This window comes from Alternaria ventricosa (genome assembly GCF_023758065.1).
Source record: "Alternaria ventricosa strain BMP 2768 chromosome Unknown scaffold_2, whole genome shotgun sequence".
In the NCBI taxonomy this organism is placed as follows: Eukaryota; Fungi; Ascomycota; class Dothideomycetes; order Pleosporales; family Pleosporaceae; genus Alternaria; species Alternaria ventricosa.
The window spans coordinates 2,180,510-2,201,272 of NW_026055682.1; the positions used below are offsets into that span (position 1 = coordinate 2,180,510).

A 20,763-nucleotide genomic window follows, 5' to 3' on the forward strand; every position below is an offset into this window, starting at 1 on the left:
CTAGGGCCCTGATAGCGAGCCGGATGTGGCGATCCGCGCCAGAGGGATGTGCCGACATTGATAGGGTGAAGGCTAAAGTGATCCACGTCTGAAACATGGCGATGTTGAGTATGCACATGCGATAACTTGCACTGACAGAATTGATGCAGGGGCTGTGAGAGGGTCTTGGGTAAGATTGCCGGTCGCGCTTGGCAAAACTGCGCCGGCGTAGGTGTTGTACAGCTCCATGGATCATATCCTATAGCTAGGTGCTAGAATACAAAGGTTCGCGCAAACTTGCGATCCATCTCCTCATACTCCTCCTTGAGCATTTTGCTTCTGAGCTTGTTGAGTCGGAGAATGACGCCCTCTTCTTCACCTTCTAGGTTCTCCACGTCCTCATCCAGGGCCTTGGTGCCCTTGACCTTCCACACCAGCCCCTTCAGACCTCCGCTCTTCGCTTGATCCCGCTTCTCGCGGGCCTCAGCAGCCAAGTAAGTCATGATCTTCCCCCACGATTCGAGACCGACCTCCTCGCACTTTTCGCACTTCTTGCGGAGGTCGTCGTTGGCGCGTATGGGTTCGAGCGATTGCGCGAGCTTGGAGGTAGAGACACCATCGCGCACCCATGAGAGGCCCTGTTGGCGTTGACTAGATGAGTCGCCGGCTGTCGCAAAAAGAATCTCGCCAATATAGTTCTTCAAGGCGGCTTCTTCGCAGCGGTCGCTTTCTTTGCGGAGGAGTGGTTCGTCGCCTGTGGGTGGTACCTCTGGATAGTCGGGTTCACGCAGCAAGCTGAACAGAGTACCGACGAGAGAAGAATCTTTTTGTGCCTGCACTGCAGGGATGTGCGCCTCTTGCGCTTCGATACGAGCACGAAGCAGCGAGACGAAAATTGGGAGTGCGGACGAGACTCTTCGTTGTTCCGCTAGAAAAGTAGCCAGGTTTGTCGCCGCGTAGAGGATGTTTGGTGTTACTGCTTCCTTGGGTGCCGTAGACGACAGAATGGCACTGTCTCGGTCGATGACTGTCGAAGGCTCGGGCGTGGGTAGGCCTGCAATGGCGATGTCAAGTGCCCATCTATACATTTCCTCCGCCGAGTCTGGAAGCTTTCTGAAGTTGAGCCAGTCGGCATAGCTCAAAGCAGCTGACAGCCGTTGATATGTTGTAAACCCCTTGGAGGTGATGACCTTGAGGTAAAACGTCTCTGGTGCTTCCGCCGCGGGAAAGCGATGCTCCTCATCTGGTGGTTCGGGCATGCCAGGAAGGACAGCTTTCGGTCGTGGATTCGAGGGTGATTGAATGAATTCTGGCGCCCACACATTTCTCCTCCACTTGTCCGTCACCCATCCATCTAACCTCTCTGCAGCGTTACCCATGCCCATCAAGACTTCGTAGTACCCTTGTCGCCACTCCTCGCTTTTGGCCGTCAGATCGAAGCCTGCCTTGCCTACACCGGGCACCATAATCCCTCCCTCTTCCTGTTCAGACAGACCTGCGCCATCCTTGTTCGGGTGTTCCAATCGGTTCAGCGCATATTCCAGCTCTGAGTAGACCCGCGCCCAGTTGGGGAAACCCTCTTCCTCGTTGTTTTCGGGCACCTGCCACCACTTTCCTCTCCGGAATCTGAATCTCGTAATCAGGCTCCACTCATGCGGCGACGGAAATGCCCGCTCTTGCTGCTCGCTCAATATGCCCAGACTTGCGATACTGACGCATGATGAGAGGAGGAAGATGAGGATGCTGTATCGCACACTCAATTTCGCCGTCTCCTTTATGAATTTCTTGTGGTTGGCGCTAATGGAGAACAGACGTTGCAGTTGACCATTGGAGAGGTGCTGGCCCGAGGGATATAGGAACGGTAGCTGTGGCCGGGGCGAGCCCTGGTGCGCGACGAGGAATTGGCGGGGATGTTTGTTCGAGAATTGGCGTGGACATGGGCGGTCAGAGGTACGCGACGTCGGAGGCCTCAGCGAGCCGTGTGGGAGCTTTGCTCGATGCGCCGGGGGCCGCATCATGCTTTGCGACTGCAATTCTGTCGCTTGAGGGGTGCATCGATGCCGTAGTTCACGCGCCAAGACAATCTTGCGCGACCGCCCGGCAGAAAAAGTTCAGGATCTCCATTCTCGTTTCGCGACGCTCCTACAGATCTACACCATTTTTGCGCGCCCACCATGTCCAAATCTAAAATTGACACCCCCGAGAAGAAGCGCAAGCGCGACGCCGAGGCAGCAGAGGATGCGCCTAAGAAGTCCAAAAAATCCAAGAAGACCGACAATGTCCAAGATGCGCCTGAAGTCGAAGCGACCGAGGTGAAGAAGGAAAAGAAAGACAAGAAGGATAAGAAATCTAAGAAGTCCAAGGACAATGTCGACACGTCGGCTGTCGAGGACGCCTTAGAAGACGCAAAGAAGGAGAAGAAGGAAAAGAAATCGAAAAAGTCCAAGAAGTCCAAGGATGCGGATGTCTCTGAGGATGCGCAAGAGGCTGATCTTATCGATGAGATGAAGTCCTCGGAGAACTTCATCAGCGTCAACGATGACGAGCCAATGCCCGATGCCAGCGAAGACGCGCCTGCGAAGAAGGAGAAGAAGTCCAAGAAAGAGAAGAAGGACAAGAAGTCGAAGAAGAGCAAAGACGCCGCCGCATCTGAGGACACACCTATGGAAGACGCAGCCGAGGAACAGAACGGCGTATCTGAAGACACACCTGCACAGACAAACGGCGCAGACTCTGACTCCAAGGCTGCTAAGAAGGAAAAGAAGAAAGATAAGAAGGAGAAGAAGGAGAAAAAAGAGAAGAAGGCAAAGAAGGCGGCAGAAGCGGAGACAAACGGCGAAACCTCTACTGAAGAGCCCAAAGCCGAGACCAGCGGTGAAGCCTCTGCAGAAGACGCAGCTGTAGACGTCGAGGGTGGCGCCGAAGTCGAGGTAGAGGGAGAGGAAGCCCAAGCCGCAGTTGAGGCTAACAAGGGCCGCTTCATCGTCTTCGTCGGTACGTCCTGTGCACATCTCGATCTAGCATACCCATCTAACGTATAATTTCAGGCAACCTTCCCTACAGTGCTACGAAAGAGCAAATCGAGAAGCATTTCGAAAAGATCAAGCCCACCGACATCCGTCTCCGTACATACAAGGGCACTGAGAAGTTCATGGGCACTTGCTTCATCGAATTCGACCGCTACGACCGTATGGTGACGTGCTTGAAGAAGTACCACCACTCTCTCTTCGCCGACCCCAAGAAGAAGGAGGGAAGGAAGATCAACGTGGAGCTGAGGTAAGCTTCCTACACTCTACACTGTCTACGCGCATCGCTGGTCCCTTACCACCCAGAATTTCACCCAATGCAAAGCACATACTAACACCACCCAACAGCGCAGGAGGCGGCGGCAACAGCGAAGCCCGCAAGTCCAAAATCTCCGCCAAGAACGAGAAGCTACACGACGAGCGTGCCCGCGACCGCGTCAAGAAGACAGAACTCGAAATGAAGCAGAGCGAGCGCAAGGCGAAGAAGGAGGCCAAGTCGGGCAAGAAGGACGGTGATGACGCTGAGGCTGGAGAGGAGGCCGCCGCAGCAGACGAGCCCTCTGAGGCTGCTACGTTTGGCATGAACCCTGCGCGTTTGGCTATGATGCAGGGTCCTGAGCGACCGCAGCATAGGTCGAGATATTGAGAACTGGATTTACAGTGAGGATGGGAATAATGTACGAGGTGATTTGCTGCGATTTATCCGTTGGCTATATGAGCGGACTTGTACGTGATTTGGGGTTCACCATCTGGCCTCATTTCAAGATACTACAGCGTTAGAGCTTTGACATCATCGAAGTTAGAAGTTTGCAATTTGTGTCTTTGCCCTCTCTCTTTTGCCAAAATATGTTTATTGTTATGGATGCAGCTCTATCGCTGGGTAAAATGGTAGTCTAAGGAGTGACTCAAGAATCGAAATGGGTTACGCGCTCAAAACACAGTCCTTGCAAGGAGTGTACCGCAGTTGGAGCTTGCGTCGCAATCAGTCGAGTTCATCAGTCCTGCTAGCTGCAGTGCTAGTTTCCTTTATGCGCAAAAGACCAAGGCTTAGTAGCCGTCGCCATAGCCGCCCTTGGACGTTGTGCAGACCGTGGTGGTGCCAGTTGTAATGTACGTGGTCGGCTTCTTTGCAGTCTCCGTGACGACAGACCCGGTGGTCTTTGAGCTTGTGATGGTCTCCTTAGCAGTGGAGACGCTGGTCTTGTAGGAAGTTCCGGTGGAGCTATGTGCGTGTCAGCCAGCAGAACACTCTGAGAAATCGCGGCCGTATACTTACACAACTGGCACGGTCTCAACCTTGGTAGCGGACTTGACTTCGCTCTCTACCTTGGTGTTGTAGATAGTAGTCACAGTCGAGTAGGTCTTGGTAGTCAAATAGGTGGTGAGCTGTGTGACCGTCTTGGTACTGGTGCCGGTAGTGGTGTATGGGTAAGGTGCTGTGACGGTCGAGAGCTTCTCAGTAACAGTGGTGACAGGAATGACCACAGTCTTGGTAGACAAATAGGTGGTCTTGCCCTCCCCGACGCTGGAGCTGACGTATGTGGCTAAGCAAAGTCAATCCAAGATCACAGGAAGCTACACGTAAACACTTACACGGAGTGCAGATTGTTGTCTCTTTGGGAGGAGGCGCAGATGAAGTCTTTGGAGGGGGCACGTATGCGCTGGAAGAAGACTTGGGAGGCACTGCAGAGTAGCCAGGGAAAGCAACAGCGACAGAAGCTGAAGCGACGAGTGCGAAGAGATTCTTGAAGAGCATCTTGAGCTAAAGACCTGAGTGATTGAGGGTGAAAGTAAAGCAATTGACGACGAGTTTGGACTTGTAGCGAAGGAGTATCGACTAGACTGTTGCAGACTGTGAAGGCTGATGATGATCTCAAAGCGCGATTATGGGGCTACTTTATACTCGAGCCTAGCTTCTCAACATACACATAACCGACGCATCGTTGTCATCCTGTGCGGAGAAACGAGGCAGAGTCGTTCTCTGGTGGCCCGGATGATCGACGAAGCGATCCGTAGTACCTTGCACATCTCGCACGATGGCTTAGAAGAAGATACACCGCGGGCCTCGTACAGCAGGTAGAGTATCAAATGACAAAAATAGGTCAAGCATGTCGATGCGGGTCCAGATCAAGTCGTCCCATGGAAGCATGCATGCATGCAGTTGCCACGCTAACAGTATCCACGAGTCTACCAGTCTAATGACTAATGAAGGGAATGCATCTAGTGTGTGCACGCAAGCCATGAAAAGCGATGAGTGGGGGAGTAAACTATGAGCCAACCGGACCTCCTGGTGTGGAGAAGAGAATTGGGAGTGCACTTGGCAAGTGTCTTTCTCTCATGGACTTGATGATGACCGAGAAACGTAAACCGTTGATACCAACGACCCGGGTAGCCTGACGAGCATCTCCATGACTTGGAAGTACGAGATGGTACTTAGCTGTGCATCAAGGACCTCTACGCAGAAGCACGTGTCGAATCAACGTGCTGTACGTCACGCACGTTTGTCCACCGGGTACCCTGGTGGTTCCAAGCAAGAGTCCCAGGAACCCGGAAACATCTGAGGTGGCGAAAGACGGGGAAGCGTAAGCTGAGTGTGTTGGTCGGGAACTAATAGTTAGTCGTCGGGTGTACCTGACGGTGATCACTGCATACTGCAGGTTGATATCGAATCTTCTTCTCGCCCGGTTTTAGTGAGGGGAAAGATGGGCAATACGAGGGAGGTGCGGCTGGAGCAATCAGCAGCTCTTGCCTGAAGGCGTCATTCGCAATATGCGCGTCTGATCGAGCACTTTGGCATGGCGAAAGCTTGTTTGTACATGACAGGGAATTGATGCGGTGGGTGAAGAGGGGTTCAGCCATTGTGGGGAATCTGGGCGCACGGCCCGAGACCCACCGACGGCGGCTTGCATCGCAACTTTTCTGTGACGGGCTGACGAAGATGTTTGCCCGGCCATTGCCTTCTCCCGCCACGCCTTTGGCTAATAACACACTCGCTCCGGGTATTTCCACGACGCCGCCTCGACTGTACGACTCTCGGCACGCCCACATTCCCCTCCTCTGTCAGCAGAGACACGCTCGGGGGTCCGCAACGTCCGCAACGAATTCGGCATGCAACGCTAGTCCTGCAGTCACCCGACAGATTACCCCAGAATACTTGCAGTACGGCTCGAGAGGTTTATGGAAGCTGCTCAGAAGATTCCGATCTTGCGAATGATGTCCCGTCCAACGGCAGCGCCGGTCAACCCCCCTTCACGGCCGGCTGAAAGCACATACGAAGGCACGCCCATTACGTCTTCACGATCATTACGCCAGCTTTCGATATACTTCCTCGGAAGCGCCTGCTTACTGGCCTCGACCGCAATAACGCGCAAGGCCGTATGGAGGCGGCAGCTCCGTGTCATGCCAAAGTTTTACGAAGCGAACACGAACCCGCACGAATACTTCAGTCCCTTCTCAGATGCCTGCCAGGCTTTGAACCTGGCCACGATGAACTGCGCCAGTGTTGGCATCATGGCGCTGGGTGGCGCAATGTGGACCTTTGATATTGCCAATCTGAGAGAAGCTCGCGCAGTTCTACGAGGCCGCTTGAACTACGATCGGATATACCAGTCCGAGGATGATGTACCGAATACCATCAGCGAGATGATAGCAGCATCCGGCCAGATGCGAATAGTAGAGGAGGACGAGAAGGACGGTTCTGACAAGAACCAATAACGACCGTTAACGTGTACAAGTACGACTGTAAGATTAGTGTATACAACAGGAAGGCTGAGTGCCTAGTAGCTGCGCATGGTAGCACAAGTACGGCACGCTTGGAGTGCCTCATCGGAGCGACATTTGCAATCGAGGCACATCATTCTGCGCCCACTGGTACAACCCCGCCTCTATGTCAAGTCGAGACCCTCAACACTGTCGACGTGTCGTAGATTATGTAGGCTACCTGATGCTAATGCACCATGTGCAGAACGCCTCGCCAGAATGTTGAGAACGACGGCGTTGTCCTCCGATCGATTGCATCAGAGGCACGCGGTTGACAATTTGAGGGGAAGCCTCGAGTATTGAACTAGTTCGCTATGCTTTCCGGTACGATCCAAAGTTAGTTGGAACGGCTACGCGGAAGGGTCCCACAACATAAGCTGAGTGCAATGTCTATGATCGGCGTCTCACCGCGACAATGTCCAGTCTCAATCATGTCTCAGCCAAAAACGGGTTGTGATGGGCAGCTACAACACGGCGTTGGGACACATACTATCTAGATGCAGTGTGGTCTGACATCACGTTGATATGCAGAGCCGCACTAGTGGTTAGGATCTTTCTGCCAATGGCATCTCTTCTAGACTAGATCGAACCAGCAACGTAGCTGCAAACGAAGATATAAGTGCAAATGTCTAGCGAAGTCCCAATGCGGCATACACAGCCAGCGACTTAAATTATACCCATCTTCACGACATACGTCGTAAGCTCGAAATTAGGAATAGTACAATAGTCCTCTATGCAAGGCGTTTTTACTGTAAATACGCAGCATAAGCTTACAAAGCCCACTTTTCACTGCGCTTCATAGCCTTGGCACTGAACATGCTTCGCCTCGAAGCTGGTCCCCAAAATCGGTCTTATGTCACGAACTGGACATATACCGTTCAGCATGTCACACTGCAGTATATCCACGTCGAGGAACCTGGGAACTCAGTAAGCTCCCACATTCGGCGACCATCTTGCAAATCCTCGTTTACTTTGGCGTTCTCTCCACCCCTACTTCGCGCCATCCTCTACCTTCACACCTTTCTGCCCATCCCTGTTCGCCCTCCAAACTCCCTCTCCACCTTCAAACCTCTCTAGCTTCCATATCTCGGCTTTGTCCTTTGTCTCTTCCAATGCCTCCTCACCCGCCCTCCACGCTGCCTGTCGATGCGGTGCCGAAACCGCAATGACAATACTCTCTTCCCCAATCGGGCATTCACCCAACTTGTGAATGATGGCGATCTTGGTGCATGCGTGTTTTGTGAGGATAGAAGTAGCGATCTTGAACAGGGTTGAAATGGCAAGAGGGGCGTAGGAAGTGTAGGCTAAAGACGAAACAGGCTCGTTGTTGAAAGAGTCGCGCGTTGTGCCTATGAACAAGACTGTTGCGCCTGCTGATGGTGATCGGACGAATTTGGTCGCTGACAGGGAGTCTAGGTCGTGCGGGGTGAGTTCGACATGGATGGTGTCCGTGGTCTTGGCAACAGGGTCCGAGGGAATGTCTGGATTGTAGGACTGAGGTTCTGTGGTTGCCATGCTGGTGCAGACGCAGAATATGTGTATCGAACTGTTATGTGGTAAGCTGTTGTCCAAGGAATCATATGAACGTGGATCAGAACATGGGAAGGGATGATCTCCGCCGTCGTGGGCGTATTCCAGCATTGTGAAAAACACTTCCAGCTGGAAAACTTACTTTTACGCACTCGGAAAAGGGCAGGATCGAAATATTTATCCAATTCTTTAAAGTTTGAGTAATTTCCCTTCTCTTGAGATCGTGTTGGTGAAATGTCGAAGATGCCGTCATAGCAGCGCGGGACAATGCTTTAGCGCCGATCAACGACGTGCACCTCACACGTGGAGCGTTAACTCCGGCCCCGCCCCTACCATAGCTCTAGTTCGCGTCGAGCCACTGACCCTGACCAAGTCCAAGCCAAGTAGTACTCGAGAAGACCTCGCTGCCTGACTCCTGACTGCCTTATTTCTCCGACCAAACATTCGCGCGACGTACACGACCGACACCCGGACCCTTCGACCAGCGCTAGCATCACTCGCTACATTACTTGCTTCGACGCGCCGTGCCAACCGACTACTCTTCAACCAAACGCCCCGACACATATACAGAACCGACCACCTTCTACAATCGAACGTCGATCCACTCAACGCACATGTACATGGCGAGGGATGGTCTGCAACACCGCATAACACGTAACCCAAGATGAGTGGGGACTGGGGGTATGGAGCCGTATTCAAGATATTCCTATGGGGCTACCTCATCGGAGGGCTGACGCTCCTACCTGCTGTACTCGTAGCTGCATGGTTCTTGGGAACCAGAGCCACGGAACAAGACAGCCATAACATCAACACCGCAGGTGACGGGACAACCCCAGAACAGCGCAGGAAGTCAGACACATCCGCAAACGGGAAGCACGACGACAACGTACAAGTCGGAGTGGGAATAGATGACGAGATACTGGAGAAGCTGAAGGGAAGGACCCACGAGCCAGATGCCTGCGCTGGATACTTTGCGGTGTGCCGGGAGTATGTGCCAGGCGGCGTGAACGGCAAACCTCCGGATCGAACGACGCCGGCCGGTGCTGTAGTGGCTGTAGAGAGCCCGAGCGTGTACCAGTCCATGTACAGGAGCATCTTTGACAGGAACAAGAACGCGAGTCCCACGATAGAAGCATCAAATGCAAAGAACAAGAAGGCCCGGAACGTCTTCTACGTTGTCCTGCGGTATGTCTATACATCTCAAGTATATGAAGTCAAACTAAGTACAGACCAGTCTCGGCCACCTTATGCTATACGACAACGAAGACCAGCTCGAAGTACGCCATGTCATATCGCTCGCACATTACAAAGTAGACATATATGGGGGCGGAGAACGCATACCGGAGGGCGAGCTTTGGATCAAGAGGAACTGTATGCTAAGGTTCAAGCTCCTGTCATGTTTCCCTAGTGCTTACAGATACAGGCATTCGACTGGTTCAACAGGTGGACAGCAACAGCAATGTCGAAGCGAAAGGCTTCTATCTCTTCTCAGACAACTGTTCCGAGAAGGAGGATTTCTACCACGCAATGCTGCACGCGCAAGAGAACCAGAAAGACCCCTCCGATACAGGCTCGCCGTCCGTTCCGCTCAAGTTCGATACACCTGATCTCGTCAAGCTAGTCCAGCAACTGCATGCTTCGGAGGAGAACCTGCATACTCGCTGGATCAATGCGCTAATTGGCAGGGTGTTTCTCGCTCTATACAAGACCTCGCAAATTAAAGACTTTATCGCTAGTAAGATCAACAAGAAAATAGCCCGCGTGCCCAAGCCTGCCATCATCAGCAGCGTACAGCTACGCAAGGTCGACATGGGCACCTCGCCGCCATTCATCACGAACCCCAAGCTCAAAGAGCTGACTGTCGATGGCGATCTCGTTGTGGAGGCTGATGTTAGCTACAAGGGAAGCTTCCGCATCGAGATATCAGCTACCGTGCGAATCGACTTGGGCACTCGATTCAAAGCCCGCGAGGTGACACTTGTGTTGGCTGCCATGCTGAAGAGGCTTGATGGACATATTCTCATAAGAGTCAAGCCCCCGCCTAGCAATAGACTCTGGATGACCTTTGAGACGCCCCCGAAGATGGAGTTTTCACTTGAGCCAATCGTCAGTTCGCGCCAGATCACATATGGCGTTGTTCTGAGGGCCATTGAGAATCGCATTCGGGAAGTAGTGAACGAAACGTTGGTGTTGCCCAACTGGGATGACATGCCATTCACCGACACCATCGCGCAGGTCATAAGAGGAGGGATCTGGGAGGATAGCGCAAAGGACGATGAGGAAGACGCAGACAAGATCAAGCAAGACGAAGCCACACTGGAGAGTGCGATCTCGGACGCCGAGAAGCTTGATGAAAAGGCTGATGCGGCAAGTGCGCACTTCTCCATCGCCTCAAGTGTTGATTCAGAGGAAGTTGGCACTGGTGTTTCTACGTCGACAGACCACAAGTCAGCCTCGGCGTCAATAAGGCCCCGCGCAATGCGGTCGTCATCATCCGTGGCCCAAGTGAAGATTGACTCGTCCAATGCTTCTGCTGAGATGTCGAACGATCGTACCATGACGCCTACAAGTGTCAAGTCGCTTCCTGTCGCATCGCCTATGCAGTCGCCAATGCGGCCTGGCAACGCACGCCAAATGACGGAATCATCAGACAGCTCGTCGGAAGACACTTCTGCTGCCTCAGTCTATGCAGCGAGCATTGCCTCCGCACCAGTCCCGAACACGGATCACTCACGCACCAAATCAAGGGAGCTATCTGCACAGGAAATTGCCGCCGCCGCCGCAGCAGCAGCAGGAGCAAGCAACATGGCGACAAAGAAACAGACCATCAACCAATCTCTCAACTCTGCCACAGCAGCAGCCAGGAACTGGCTCGCAGCCAAGCAGAACGCAAAGCCCAACACCGGTACCACCAACAGACCACCAACATCCGAGGGCCCGAGCATAGATCACGACTCATCGTCATCGTCATCTCTGGACCCCCGCCCACAACTCCACTCCAATCCCTCCATCTCGAAATCCCATTCGGAACCTATGGGCAGAGGCCAACCCCTCCCTCCCCCAGGCACACCTCTACCACACCCCAAAACCGAAAAACGGCAAACGTGGGCCATCCCCGGCGCAGCCTCCTCTACATTTGCGAATCTCACGAAACGCAAACCCGTCGTCCCGGGTCCCAGCTCCCCCGCCGTCTCCAGCAAACACTCAGTCGAAGATCTCATCGACAGCCCAAAAACAGCACTAGGCACAGCCTCCCTCTTGCCCGCCGCACACTTCCCAGATCAAGACGCAAGGACAGGAGGTGGCGGAGATGACGACGACGGCGAAGATGTGTTTCGGGAGATGCGGCGGAGGAAAAGCAGTGCTGGGAGTGCTGGTACTGCGCATACTGCGAGTGAGCTCGCGACGCCGCCGCCGCCGTTGCCCAAACGCAGGCAGAGGCAGCCGAGTTTGAATCTGAGTGCGCATGCGAGGCGGGCGAGTCAGAATCAGAATCTGCCGCAGCTTGGTGGGGAGGGCGAGGGGTTGTTGGTTGTGGAGGCGCCGGTTGTGGAGGGGAGTACGGGGAGGGACGATGAGGGGAGTAGGGAGAGGGGCGTTACGTGAGGTAGTTCATGAATATCATTCTCGGCACAAAGGCAAAGTCATGCAATGACCCCAACTGGAATCATGCTAATAGTTTGTGTGATATCTCTTTTGGCCTATCTGGTTGACGACCTTTTCTTGGGGTATAAATCTTCATCTCCAGAGCTCATTGTCCACATGTTCTCCGCAACGCCGTACCGTTGTTGCACACTTTGGCAGTGGCCTCAGCCCATCTTCGCGTTTGAAAAGTCCATCTCGGGATGCTGCTTCTTGAACTGCTCCAGGATGTCCGCCTTCTTCTGTTCGTCGCTCGTGGGCTTCCCTTGCTCCTTCTGCCTCTGGTCAAACATCATCTTCTCCACCATGCCGCGTGTCTCTCCGTCGAGGTCGCCCAGTTTGCTGTTCTCGGGCTGGATCTTGGAGGTGTCGATCTTGGGCGCTGTGGTAACGACGTGGGCCCACCACTCCATCTGGTTCACTTTGTCGAGGTGGATGGAGATCTCTTTCTGGGACCCGACGGAGGTCAGTGTCCAGGTGGAGTCGTCGACGCGTATGGCATGAGGCAGCTCGCCCTGGACAAAGCGTTAGCACATGCTTTTGCTGGGAGGAATAAGCAAGAACGAACGTCGATGAAAGGCTCCTGGCCCTTGATGCCGGCCTTGAGCGCGTTGCGGGTGATCTTGACATCCAGGTCCTTGCCCTTGTACTTGCCATCAATGGTGATGGCGATGTCGAGGTCCTTAATGGTCTGGTTCCACTTGTAGGGCAGGGCGGCCTGCTCGGCCTGTTCCTTTGCGCGGGCGTCGGCGTCGGCCTTCTCGCGCTCTTCGGGTGGGGGTGAGGCAGACATGGCGGCGTGTTTGGCGGCGTGGAGGGAAAAGTTTCAGTGTTTGGGAGGGGAGCGTGGGCGGGACACGATGACGCTCCTCCGCCGATCCATCGTTCGCAGCAAGCCCGACGCAAGCGCAAGCTCCACCATGCGCCCTGCTTCACTCCTCCCACCCCGGTCCACTCCAATAACGGACATGCTCCTCGGATTGCAATCTACGGGCCACCCTCTCCTCTATTGATAACGCGACGTCTCCTATCCTTCCACCGCGCCGTAATGCTCTCCTAGCACCGCCTGAGCCATTGCGACACCCGGCCACGACACCCGCTCCCACCGCCAGCACGACGGCTACACGGCACCACCGAGCCCGCGGCCCAACCGGGCAGCCACCTGTCTGAGCGACAGGACCCGAAGCAACTCATGGCCAGCTCCTTCGAGAAGAGTGTCAAGGGCGGCACCAAGATCAAGGTAGCTATGCGCCCTCGCTCCTTCCGGCTGCTCCCCCATGCGCCATCACGGTCGACTAACGCACGGTATAGCTCGCAGCGCCCAAATCCAAGTATGTCGAGCACATCCTCGTCGCGACGCATGCCGGCGAGGCAGGTGTTGCTGAGATCTTCCGCGCCCTCACGAACCGACTACGCGACTCGACATGGACCATCGTATTCAAGAGCTTAATCATCGTACATCTCATGATAAGAGAGGGCGAGCCCGAGGTCACGCTCAAATACCTGGCGCAGAACCCACACAGAAAGCTGGCCATCAACCATTTTACAGAGGGTACGTCTTGAGATTCAGTTCCGGGCCGCCCAGCCACGGTGATGCGGCTACAACACGGGCACGAATTGGGCCGCAACCGGGTCGCCCAATGCCCTGTATCTTGAGACGGATGTCATTTGGACTGCAACAGAGGGCATACACCAGGCGCTAACATTGCGTGCAATAGTGCAGACCCAGGGCCACAACATCCGGACCTATTCCGAATACCTGCTGCGACGTGCGATCGAATACGGCGCCACCAAAGTCGACTACGTGCGCGGCGGCGAGGGGCGGCTTAAGCGGCTGACTGTGGAAAAAGGCCTTCTTCGTGAAGCCGAGAGTGTGCAGGACCAGATCAGATCACTGCTCAAGTGCCAGCCCTTCGACGACGAACCAGAAAACGAGATTACCATGACAGCGTTCCGATTGCTCACGATGGATTTATTGGTACTCTTCCATGTTATGAACGAGGGCACCATCAACATTCTCGGTGAGTCCAATACATGTACCTGGCCTGCAGTGTATTGATAAAATAGAGCACTATTTCGAGCTGTCAAAGCCAGACGCGACGCGCGCTTTGGCAGTATACCGCACATTCGTCAAGCAGACTGAAGCTGTCGTCCAATACCTTAGTCTCGCAAGAGCACACGAACACTCGACAAGGCTGGAAATCCCCAAGATCAAGCATGCTCCTACCAGTCTGGCAGCATCCCTGGAAGAATATCTCAACGACAAGGACTTCGAGATCAACCGACGACAGTACATTGCCGAGAAGGAGGCGAAGAAGAACGGGGGCAAGCCTACCAATGGCGCTAGCAAACCCTTGGATACGAAGCCTTCCACAGCGAACGCACCCTCAAACAATACGAGCAGTCAACAGCCAGCAGCAGCCTCGAAACCCTCCTCCAGCGCACCCTTGATTGACCTCTTTGCATCGCTCGAGGACAACCAACAAACAATGGCCACGCAGCCCATGATGCAGCAGTATCCCCAACAAACAGGCTTCCAGGTTCCACAGCAGACGGGCTTTCCTCAACAGCAGCAACAGCCCTTTGCTATGCAAAATGGCCAGAGCACCAATCCGTTCCAGATGCAGCAGCCACAGGCGCCGCAGATGCAGGCACCCCAGCTCCAGTCACAATTCACAGGCGCAGGCTTTGGAGGCTATTCGCCTCAACCGTTCGGTGCACAGAATACCATGCCTTCAATACCACAGAATGGTATGCCTGATTATTCACAACAGCAGCAAATGCAGATTCCTACAATTGCCGAACCCTTACAACCACAACAAACGTCAACAAACCCATTCCGACAGTCAATGCTGCCGAGTGCCGAACCCAAGATGCTCACTAGCCCTACCAGCACTGGATCGCTCAATCGGTCATCCACGAACCCATTCGCAAAACAAAGTACCGGTTTCTCGCAGTCGCAATCACCCATCAATTCTCCACCTTACTCCATGTCACCGATCCAAGAATCACCATTTGCTCCGATGCAGCAGCAGCCTTTACAGCCAACACCAACCGGCACGAATCCATTCGCACGGCAACCCTCGCCGCAGAGTGCCGCATCTCCACAAGGTGGCCTTACAGTGAACGCCACAGGCAGTACCAATCCCTTCCGGCAGAGCGCTTTCGTCAACCAGCAAACGGGGCAGGGTTGGCAGAACACAGGTAGCCAAGGGACAATGGGGGGGATGAGTCTGGATCAAGTGCCCACAACGAGTGTCTTTCCACGGCCTGGACAGCAACAGCAGCAAAACTTCCTTGGCTAGGATCAGGACATGATGATGGGTAATGGTAGACTGCGACTGTAAGAACCTCAAAGGGCAATTCATACACTCGTAAACGGGCATTTTCATTAGGGATGGCGTTTCTATATCGCTCGCCGCTGTAGTTATTACGTACTCGGTTGGACATAATCATGTTGCACTGCGCAAGGTTAGTTGTGTGTATATCTGTTTCTTGGAAGGGGCGTTGGGAGCCCGCTCAATGTTGGATATCTAAGGGCAGATTGGGTTGACATGATGAAGTGTCGTAAACGCTCTGGGCAAGTATCCGGACAGCTCCGGATACTTGCCTAGAGCGTCCGGATACTTGCCCAGAGCGTTTATGACACTTCATCATGTACCGACGATCTCGTAGCTCGTTGGGAAGCTGGGCTCATGCCGGGAAGAGAAGCCCCTCGCTAATGCAATATATAATTACTGTCGCACACAACGCGTTGTTCTCGTACTGTACAGAGCGTTGAGCCTTGACTCTGACTTTTGTGTTGGTATCTCTACCTGGGAGGTCGCGTCGACTGGGGCTAAATAGTGACCACTGCCTGTTAGGTAAATGCAGGGGTAATACAAGCCACGTGCCGACGCGTTGCCGTAGATTTAGCGCGACGGGCACAACTTACCTATCAAGCCGCACAGTCGGCACAACACGGTCCACAACCTCACTCACTCGACGCCGCTTGATATCTACCACAGATGACCACGATTTCTGCCATCACTATCCGGAGCCGCCTCCCATGACCTTATTGAAACAGCGCAAATTTGTCGACTGGCGCTGGCAAGCCCGCATCAGCGTTCTCAACAATGAAACCTGACGGGTCTCTGGATGCTCCCTTCACTCTTGAAGACGATGACCCGCCCCCTTATGTGTCTGCGCCTACTGTGCGGCGGCGCCATCGCCAAACGCTTGATCAAGATGGGCTTGAGGAGATCTCAGACGCGCAGCAAGCCGCAGCTGCATGGAAGGAAGTCGCCGCACGGAGACAAACGCAACAAAGACATGGGAAAAGCATGAGCAATGATACGCGTGCAGGAAATAGTAGTGCGAAGGATAGCAATCTCACGAGCAAACTGCGAGACCGGACGTCGTCATCCACGAAGTCTGTTGAGATTGTTGATCTTTCAATCGATGAAGATGAACCGCCAGTATCCGGACAGGCAACACAATCAGGCGCAAGTGCTAGAGTGAATCAGCGTCCGATTCAAGGACCGCAGGGTTTTGTTCCTTTGCCTACTACGCGTCACGAAGCTGTGCTTCCTGAGCGAGCTAAGCCTGCTGAGTCTCCTAAGAGAACGAGTCGGATATTCTCTCTACCCATGGAATCTCTAGCATCTCCGGCTTCTCGCTCCCATCATCCGCCTCAATCATTGGTTACACGAACAGCGGGGCCATCCACGGGACTTCCAGAGCCCTCGACAACGCCGCCTTATCACTCACTCTTTGCGCCTCGCTCATCAGTGGCGCAAGTTACCGAACCAAGTGCGGAGCTTTCCAGGGAATCTTCAGCAAACCCAGTCTATCAACCATGCTACCTGCCCCGACCATCAGTCGCACAGGGAGCGGGGTCAAGCGCGGAGGTCTCCAAGGTCACGCCGCTGAACCGCCCGCCGTCAGCCACATCAACACCAAGGACAGAACCAAACGTTAAAGCGATACTGGGAATTGGAAATCTTTTCCCTCAGTCTACGTACAGTGCGACGTCGGCCCTCGGAGCCTCAACCGATCGTACCACACCCGTCTTGGACCATGCTGTGGATCCATCGGCGCAGGCAACCAGTGATGTCTCTGAGACTCCACGTGATCAAGGCCCTCCCAGTCGCGGAGATACAGTTCCCGAGTCTGACGACGCAACACCGGATGATGATAGTGGCAGCATGACTGTCCCCTTGCCTAGGAAGTCGCCCGAGCCAAGCCTTTCAGCAATACAAAGACTGCCGCAGAAACAGAAAGCCATCAAGTCGGTGAGACGAAGGGATGATGAGTTCTCGGGTTCACAGCTGCCTGTCAGACCACCGCATCGGTTTGCGGCTGATCATCGGGGCGTAACAAACTTGTCGTACAAGCCTCTCAACCTGGGCTTGAGTAAGTCGAGGTCTGGGTCGCCTGTGGTAACACGCCGTAGCCAAAGCAAAACTCCAACGATAGATGCTAGTATCGTTGCTGATAGCGCGCCTGCGCAGACGGAGGAAGAACCCGTCAGGACTGCCAGTCCTGTAGAACGCAGCACAACGCCGACAGAATCGCCGCCACCACCACCTCACGATGAGGCAGGCGAACCTGCACCGGAGCGTGCCATTAGCTCGACACCTTTACTGTCCCGCTCTGCCACCCCTACTGCCCTGCGCCCTGTCGAGGCATCAGCAGAGCCGATCCGGCCCTCTGAAGCGCCATTACCGGTCCCCGAAATTATGATCCCAGATGTACCAGCTCCGGCAACAATCGTCAGTACTCATTCAACCATCCAACCCGAACACCTTCGGGTGCCTGTCGAGAACGATGGTGGTAGAACAAGCAAGAAGCTCCCACTGCAAGCGGATGTGCTCGCCACTACACGCTCAGCCGTAGAAGCGTGTTTGAAACGCCATGTGGCGGAACGACATGAATCACATGCATACCTGATGGAGACCAAGATGCGGAATCAGAGAACATTTCAAGAACAAGACCTACGCGCCCGGTCCCGTAAGCAGAAGCGTCCACAACAGCCCACCCTGCCTGAAAAGTACATCCAGAAGACTTCCCCCTTTGAGAACATGCGTGCTATACAAGTGCCGTTCGACAGAGCCAACGCCAAGCGCCTCGTGGATATGAGTCAGGAAACATTCATCAAGGCCAAACCCAAGGACACAGTGGTCAAGTCAGGCTTAGCCGCGCCGACTACAAAGTACAAGAGTGATGCGCCAAAGATTCCTCCTTTCAAAGAGTATGTCAGTCTGAGGAACAACGTTCTCAAAGACAATGAGTCAAAATTACTCGCAACACCCTATTTCCAGGACGAAGACTATCGTGGTCGCGAGGTTCTGCTGGATACGCTTCCTTATATGTACGAGATGACGCATGACGAGAAGGGGCCGTTAGACTTTCGCAAGGAACAGTGCCGGTTCTACGAAAAAGCTATCGAAGCATTCCTGTCTGAAATAGGCATCACGTGGAACGATATCCTGTTTTGGCTACTGGCCCCGGATCAAGACATCATACAAATCAACAAATCTTTAGAGGGAAACAAGCAATTTGAAGCACAGCTCCTCGAACGATCACGATATCACATTGAGGAGTTTGAGAGAGACGGTGAACCGAAGAAGGCTATTCTGTTTAACCGGAACAACAAAAAGTGGGAAGGGTTTGTCGCACAGCTTGAAGAGCCGATCCCGAGTGCTCTGAGACTTGCGGCAACAGCTTCTGCAGCGGTCTTCAAGGAATGTGAATTCAGCATCTGGTACCTGGCTCAACAGTCCAAAGCTGTGCAGAGTCTCATACGGACGAAGTCTGCACATGAGCAGTCTTCCAAGCACTCAACGTACAAGAAGATCATGTGCAGAGTATGCCATAAGTAAGTACCAATGCGTGGTTTTTGATGACGAAATCCTAACCTTCTTGACAGACACAATTGCCTTACGCATGGCGAGATCAGACAAGTACCTGAGGATTCCTGGAAGACGGACTCGGAAGACGAAGAACGCGCTACACAGGCGACTGATGATACCAGTCGTCGAGGCTCCGACAACAGAATTCCGCGCCGTGTGTCGAACTTTAGCAAAGACGACACAGACGATGAGAACGAACCCGGCGACCCCTTGCCCGCACATTTTGACTCCGACTCCGACATTGAGAAGGTCATAAACTATAAGCTCCCTGCAAACCCAAGCGCTTTCGAGACTTGTTCAGAGACGGAGATGATCACTCCCAAAGGTGCGAAACCGCCACCTGGTAAGTTTAATAGCACTTGGTGGCTGAACCAGGACACAACGCAACATTGGGAGAAGAGGAAGCCTTTCTTCCCATGCAAGCACGAAGGCAGCTGCGAGAACGCGAAATGCCGGTGCTTCAGAGAAGGCATTAATTGTGAGAAAACATGCAAGTGCTCTCACTCTTGCAACCGACGTTATCCTGGTTGCAGTTGTGCAACAGCATCGGGGAAGCGCGTGTGTCTTACACAGACATGTCTCTGCGTCAAATTCAACCGAGAGTGCGATGCAGACCTTTGTGGCTCTTGCGGAGCATCTGAAATCCTCGACCCGGTGAATCGTTATAACGATGAAGTGGTTCAACGCAACTGCTGTAATGTTGCGATACAGAGGGGTGTTCCTCGGAAAACGTTGCTCGGTCATTCGGAAGTGCATGGCTTTGGACTCTATATGGGCGAGGACATCAAGAGTGGCGAGTATATTGGTGAATACACTGGCGAGGCCATCTCGGTCAAGGAAGGCGATCGTCGAGTGACGATATACGACTACCAGAAGACGATGTATCTGTTTCGTCTTAACTCGAGTGAGTTACTATATCATTCTTACGCGAATCAGATTACTAACAACGTGTAGAGCAAGAAGTTGATGCCACGTACATGGGCAATAAATTACGCTTCATCAACAATGCCGACGACAAGTACACAAACTGCGGCCCCAAGAACTTGCTTTGCAATACAGTCTTTCGCATCGCGCTTTTCGCCACCAGAGATATCAAGGCAGGCACCGAACTGTTCTTCAACTACAACTATCCCAAAGAGAAGACGGAGCAATTCAAACAGCCGAATGCCAAGATCGTCGCGGTCAAACAGACCAAGCAAAAGACGAAGAAAAGGGAGTCACTCACCAGTCTGAGCCAGCCCATCGAGGACCGCTCACGCATCCTTGCCGCCACAGCAAAGGCCAGAGAGGCAAAAGCAGCGAAGCGGAAGGAGGCTATGCTGCAAGAGGGCGGCGTGGAGCCAGCCACAAGAAGGCGTTCTGGAACACTTCAAGCACGAAAGGCAGCTACGAGCAAGCCCGGACGCAAAACAGTGCGAAAGTCCAAGCGCGGAGGCCTCAATAGGAACGAGTCCACAGGCTCAGATACGGGTATGGATGCAGAGGCAAGCGACCCCGAGATCCCCGAGATCCCTCCCGTTATTGAGTCGCAGAGCACTCAGACTAGTCTGTACGTCCAGGACACGGAGGCGGAAGACGACGAGTTCATCTTGCCGGATACTCAAGAAGACGAAGAGCAAGATGTGGCTGAGCCGGCCTCTGAGGATGATGAACCGCCCGGTCGATCTACGAGGTCTCGTCGTGCGCCGGTTCGACCGCGTAAGAGGGGGTCGGATGTGGCGCCGGTGGTTGCGGTTAAGCAGGCGGTCAAGCAGAAGAAGGGGAAGGGTGGCGCACGACCGGGTGCTGGTAGAAAGAGAAAACGACCCGTTATTGCTAACAGCGATGATGAGTGAGACCTCTGCGCCAGTAGTTGGGATCGTACATTGGTTGATGAAAGAGAGGGACGATGTGAGTGGGATGTCTGTTTGGTGTTCATTTTTGTGTTTAATACC

At 53.8% G+C, this 20,763-nt stretch overlaps 9 protein-coding genes across 9 annotated transcripts; 5 read left to right on the forward strand and 4 right to left on the reverse strand.

Moving 5' to 3' along the window:
• Positions 1-251: 251 nt before the first annotated feature.
• On the reverse strand, positions 252-1,997 carry J4E93_001718 (uncharacterized protein; the record flags this gene model as incomplete). Its single annotated transcript, XM_049339668.1, has 1 exon — positions 252-1,997. One exon carries the CDS (start codon positions 1,995-1,997, stop codon positions 252-254), a length of 1,746 nt encoding a protein of 581 aa, XP_049203625.1.
• A 156-nt stretch (positions 1,998-2,153) lies between these two features.
• On the forward strand, positions 2,154-3,651 carry J4E93_001719 (uncharacterized protein; the record flags this gene model as incomplete). The annotated part of the gene is made up of 3 exons (XM_049339669.1): positions 2,154-2,973; positions 3,027-3,255; positions 3,354-3,651. The coding sequence occupies 3 exons, from the start codon at positions 2,154-2,156 to the stop codon at positions 3,649-3,651; spliced, it is 1,347 nt and encodes a 448-aa protein (XP_049203626.1).
• Positions 3,652-4,052: 401 nt separating this feature from the next.
• J4E93_001720 (uncharacterized protein) lies at positions 4,053-4,761 on the reverse strand (the record flags this gene model as incomplete). The annotated part of the gene is made up of 3 exons (XM_049339670.1): positions 4,053-4,227; positions 4,282-4,549; positions 4,599-4,761. The coding sequence occupies 3 exons, from the start codon at positions 4,759-4,761 to the stop codon at positions 4,053-4,055; spliced, it is 606 nt and encodes a 201-aa protein (XP_049203627.1).
• A 1,454-nt stretch (positions 4,762-6,215) lies between these two features.
• J4E93_001721 (uncharacterized protein) lies at positions 6,216-6,719 on the forward strand (the record flags this gene model as incomplete). Its single annotated transcript, XM_049339671.1, has 1 exon — positions 6,216-6,719. One exon carries the CDS (start codon positions 6,216-6,218, stop codon positions 6,717-6,719), a length of 504 nt encoding a protein of 167 aa, XP_049203628.1.
• Positions 6,720-7,754: 1,035 nt separating this feature from the next.
• J4E93_001722 (uncharacterized protein) lies at positions 7,755-8,279 on the reverse strand (the record flags this gene model as incomplete). Its single annotated transcript, XM_049339672.1, has 1 exon — positions 7,755-8,279. The coding sequence occupies one exon, from the start codon at positions 8,277-8,279 to the stop codon at positions 7,755-7,757; it is 525 nt and encodes a 174-aa protein (XP_049203629.1).
• A 679-nt stretch (positions 8,280-8,958) lies between these two features.
• Positions 8,959-11,900, forward strand: J4E93_001723 (uncharacterized protein; the record flags this gene model as incomplete). The annotated part of the gene is made up of 3 exons (XM_049339673.1): positions 8,959-9,479; positions 9,529-9,665; positions 9,718-11,900. The coding sequence occupies 3 exons, from the start codon at positions 8,959-8,961 to the stop codon at positions 11,898-11,900; spliced, it is 2,841 nt and encodes a 946-aa protein (XP_049203630.1).
• A 203-nt stretch (positions 11,901-12,103) lies between these two features.
• J4E93_001724 (uncharacterized protein) lies at positions 12,104-12,729 on the reverse strand (the record flags this gene model as incomplete). The annotated part of the gene is made up of 2 exons (XM_049339674.1): positions 12,104-12,451; positions 12,505-12,729. 2 exons carry the CDS (start codon positions 12,727-12,729, stop codon positions 12,104-12,106), a joined length of 573 nt encoding a protein of 190 aa, XP_049203631.1.
• Positions 12,730-13,128: 399 nt separating this feature from the next.
• J4E93_001725 (uncharacterized protein) lies at positions 13,129-15,241 on the forward strand (the record flags this gene model as incomplete). The annotated part of the gene is made up of 4 exons (XM_049339675.1): positions 13,129-13,176; positions 13,248-13,488; positions 13,655-13,957; positions 14,004-15,241. 4 exons carry the CDS (start codon positions 13,129-13,131, stop codon positions 15,239-15,241), a joined length of 1,830 nt encoding a protein of 609 aa, XP_049203632.1.
• Positions 15,242-17,878: 2,637 nt separating this feature from the next.
• J4E93_001726 (uncharacterized protein) lies at positions 17,879-20,664 on the forward strand (the record flags this gene model as incomplete). Its single annotated transcript, XM_049339676.1, has 4 exons — positions 17,879-18,795; positions 18,847-19,172; positions 19,443-19,733; positions 19,784-20,664. 4 exons carry the CDS (start codon positions 17,879-17,881, stop codon positions 20,662-20,664), a joined length of 2,415 nt encoding a protein of 804 aa, XP_049203633.1.
• Between the last annotated feature and the right edge of the window lie 99 nt (positions 20,665-20,763).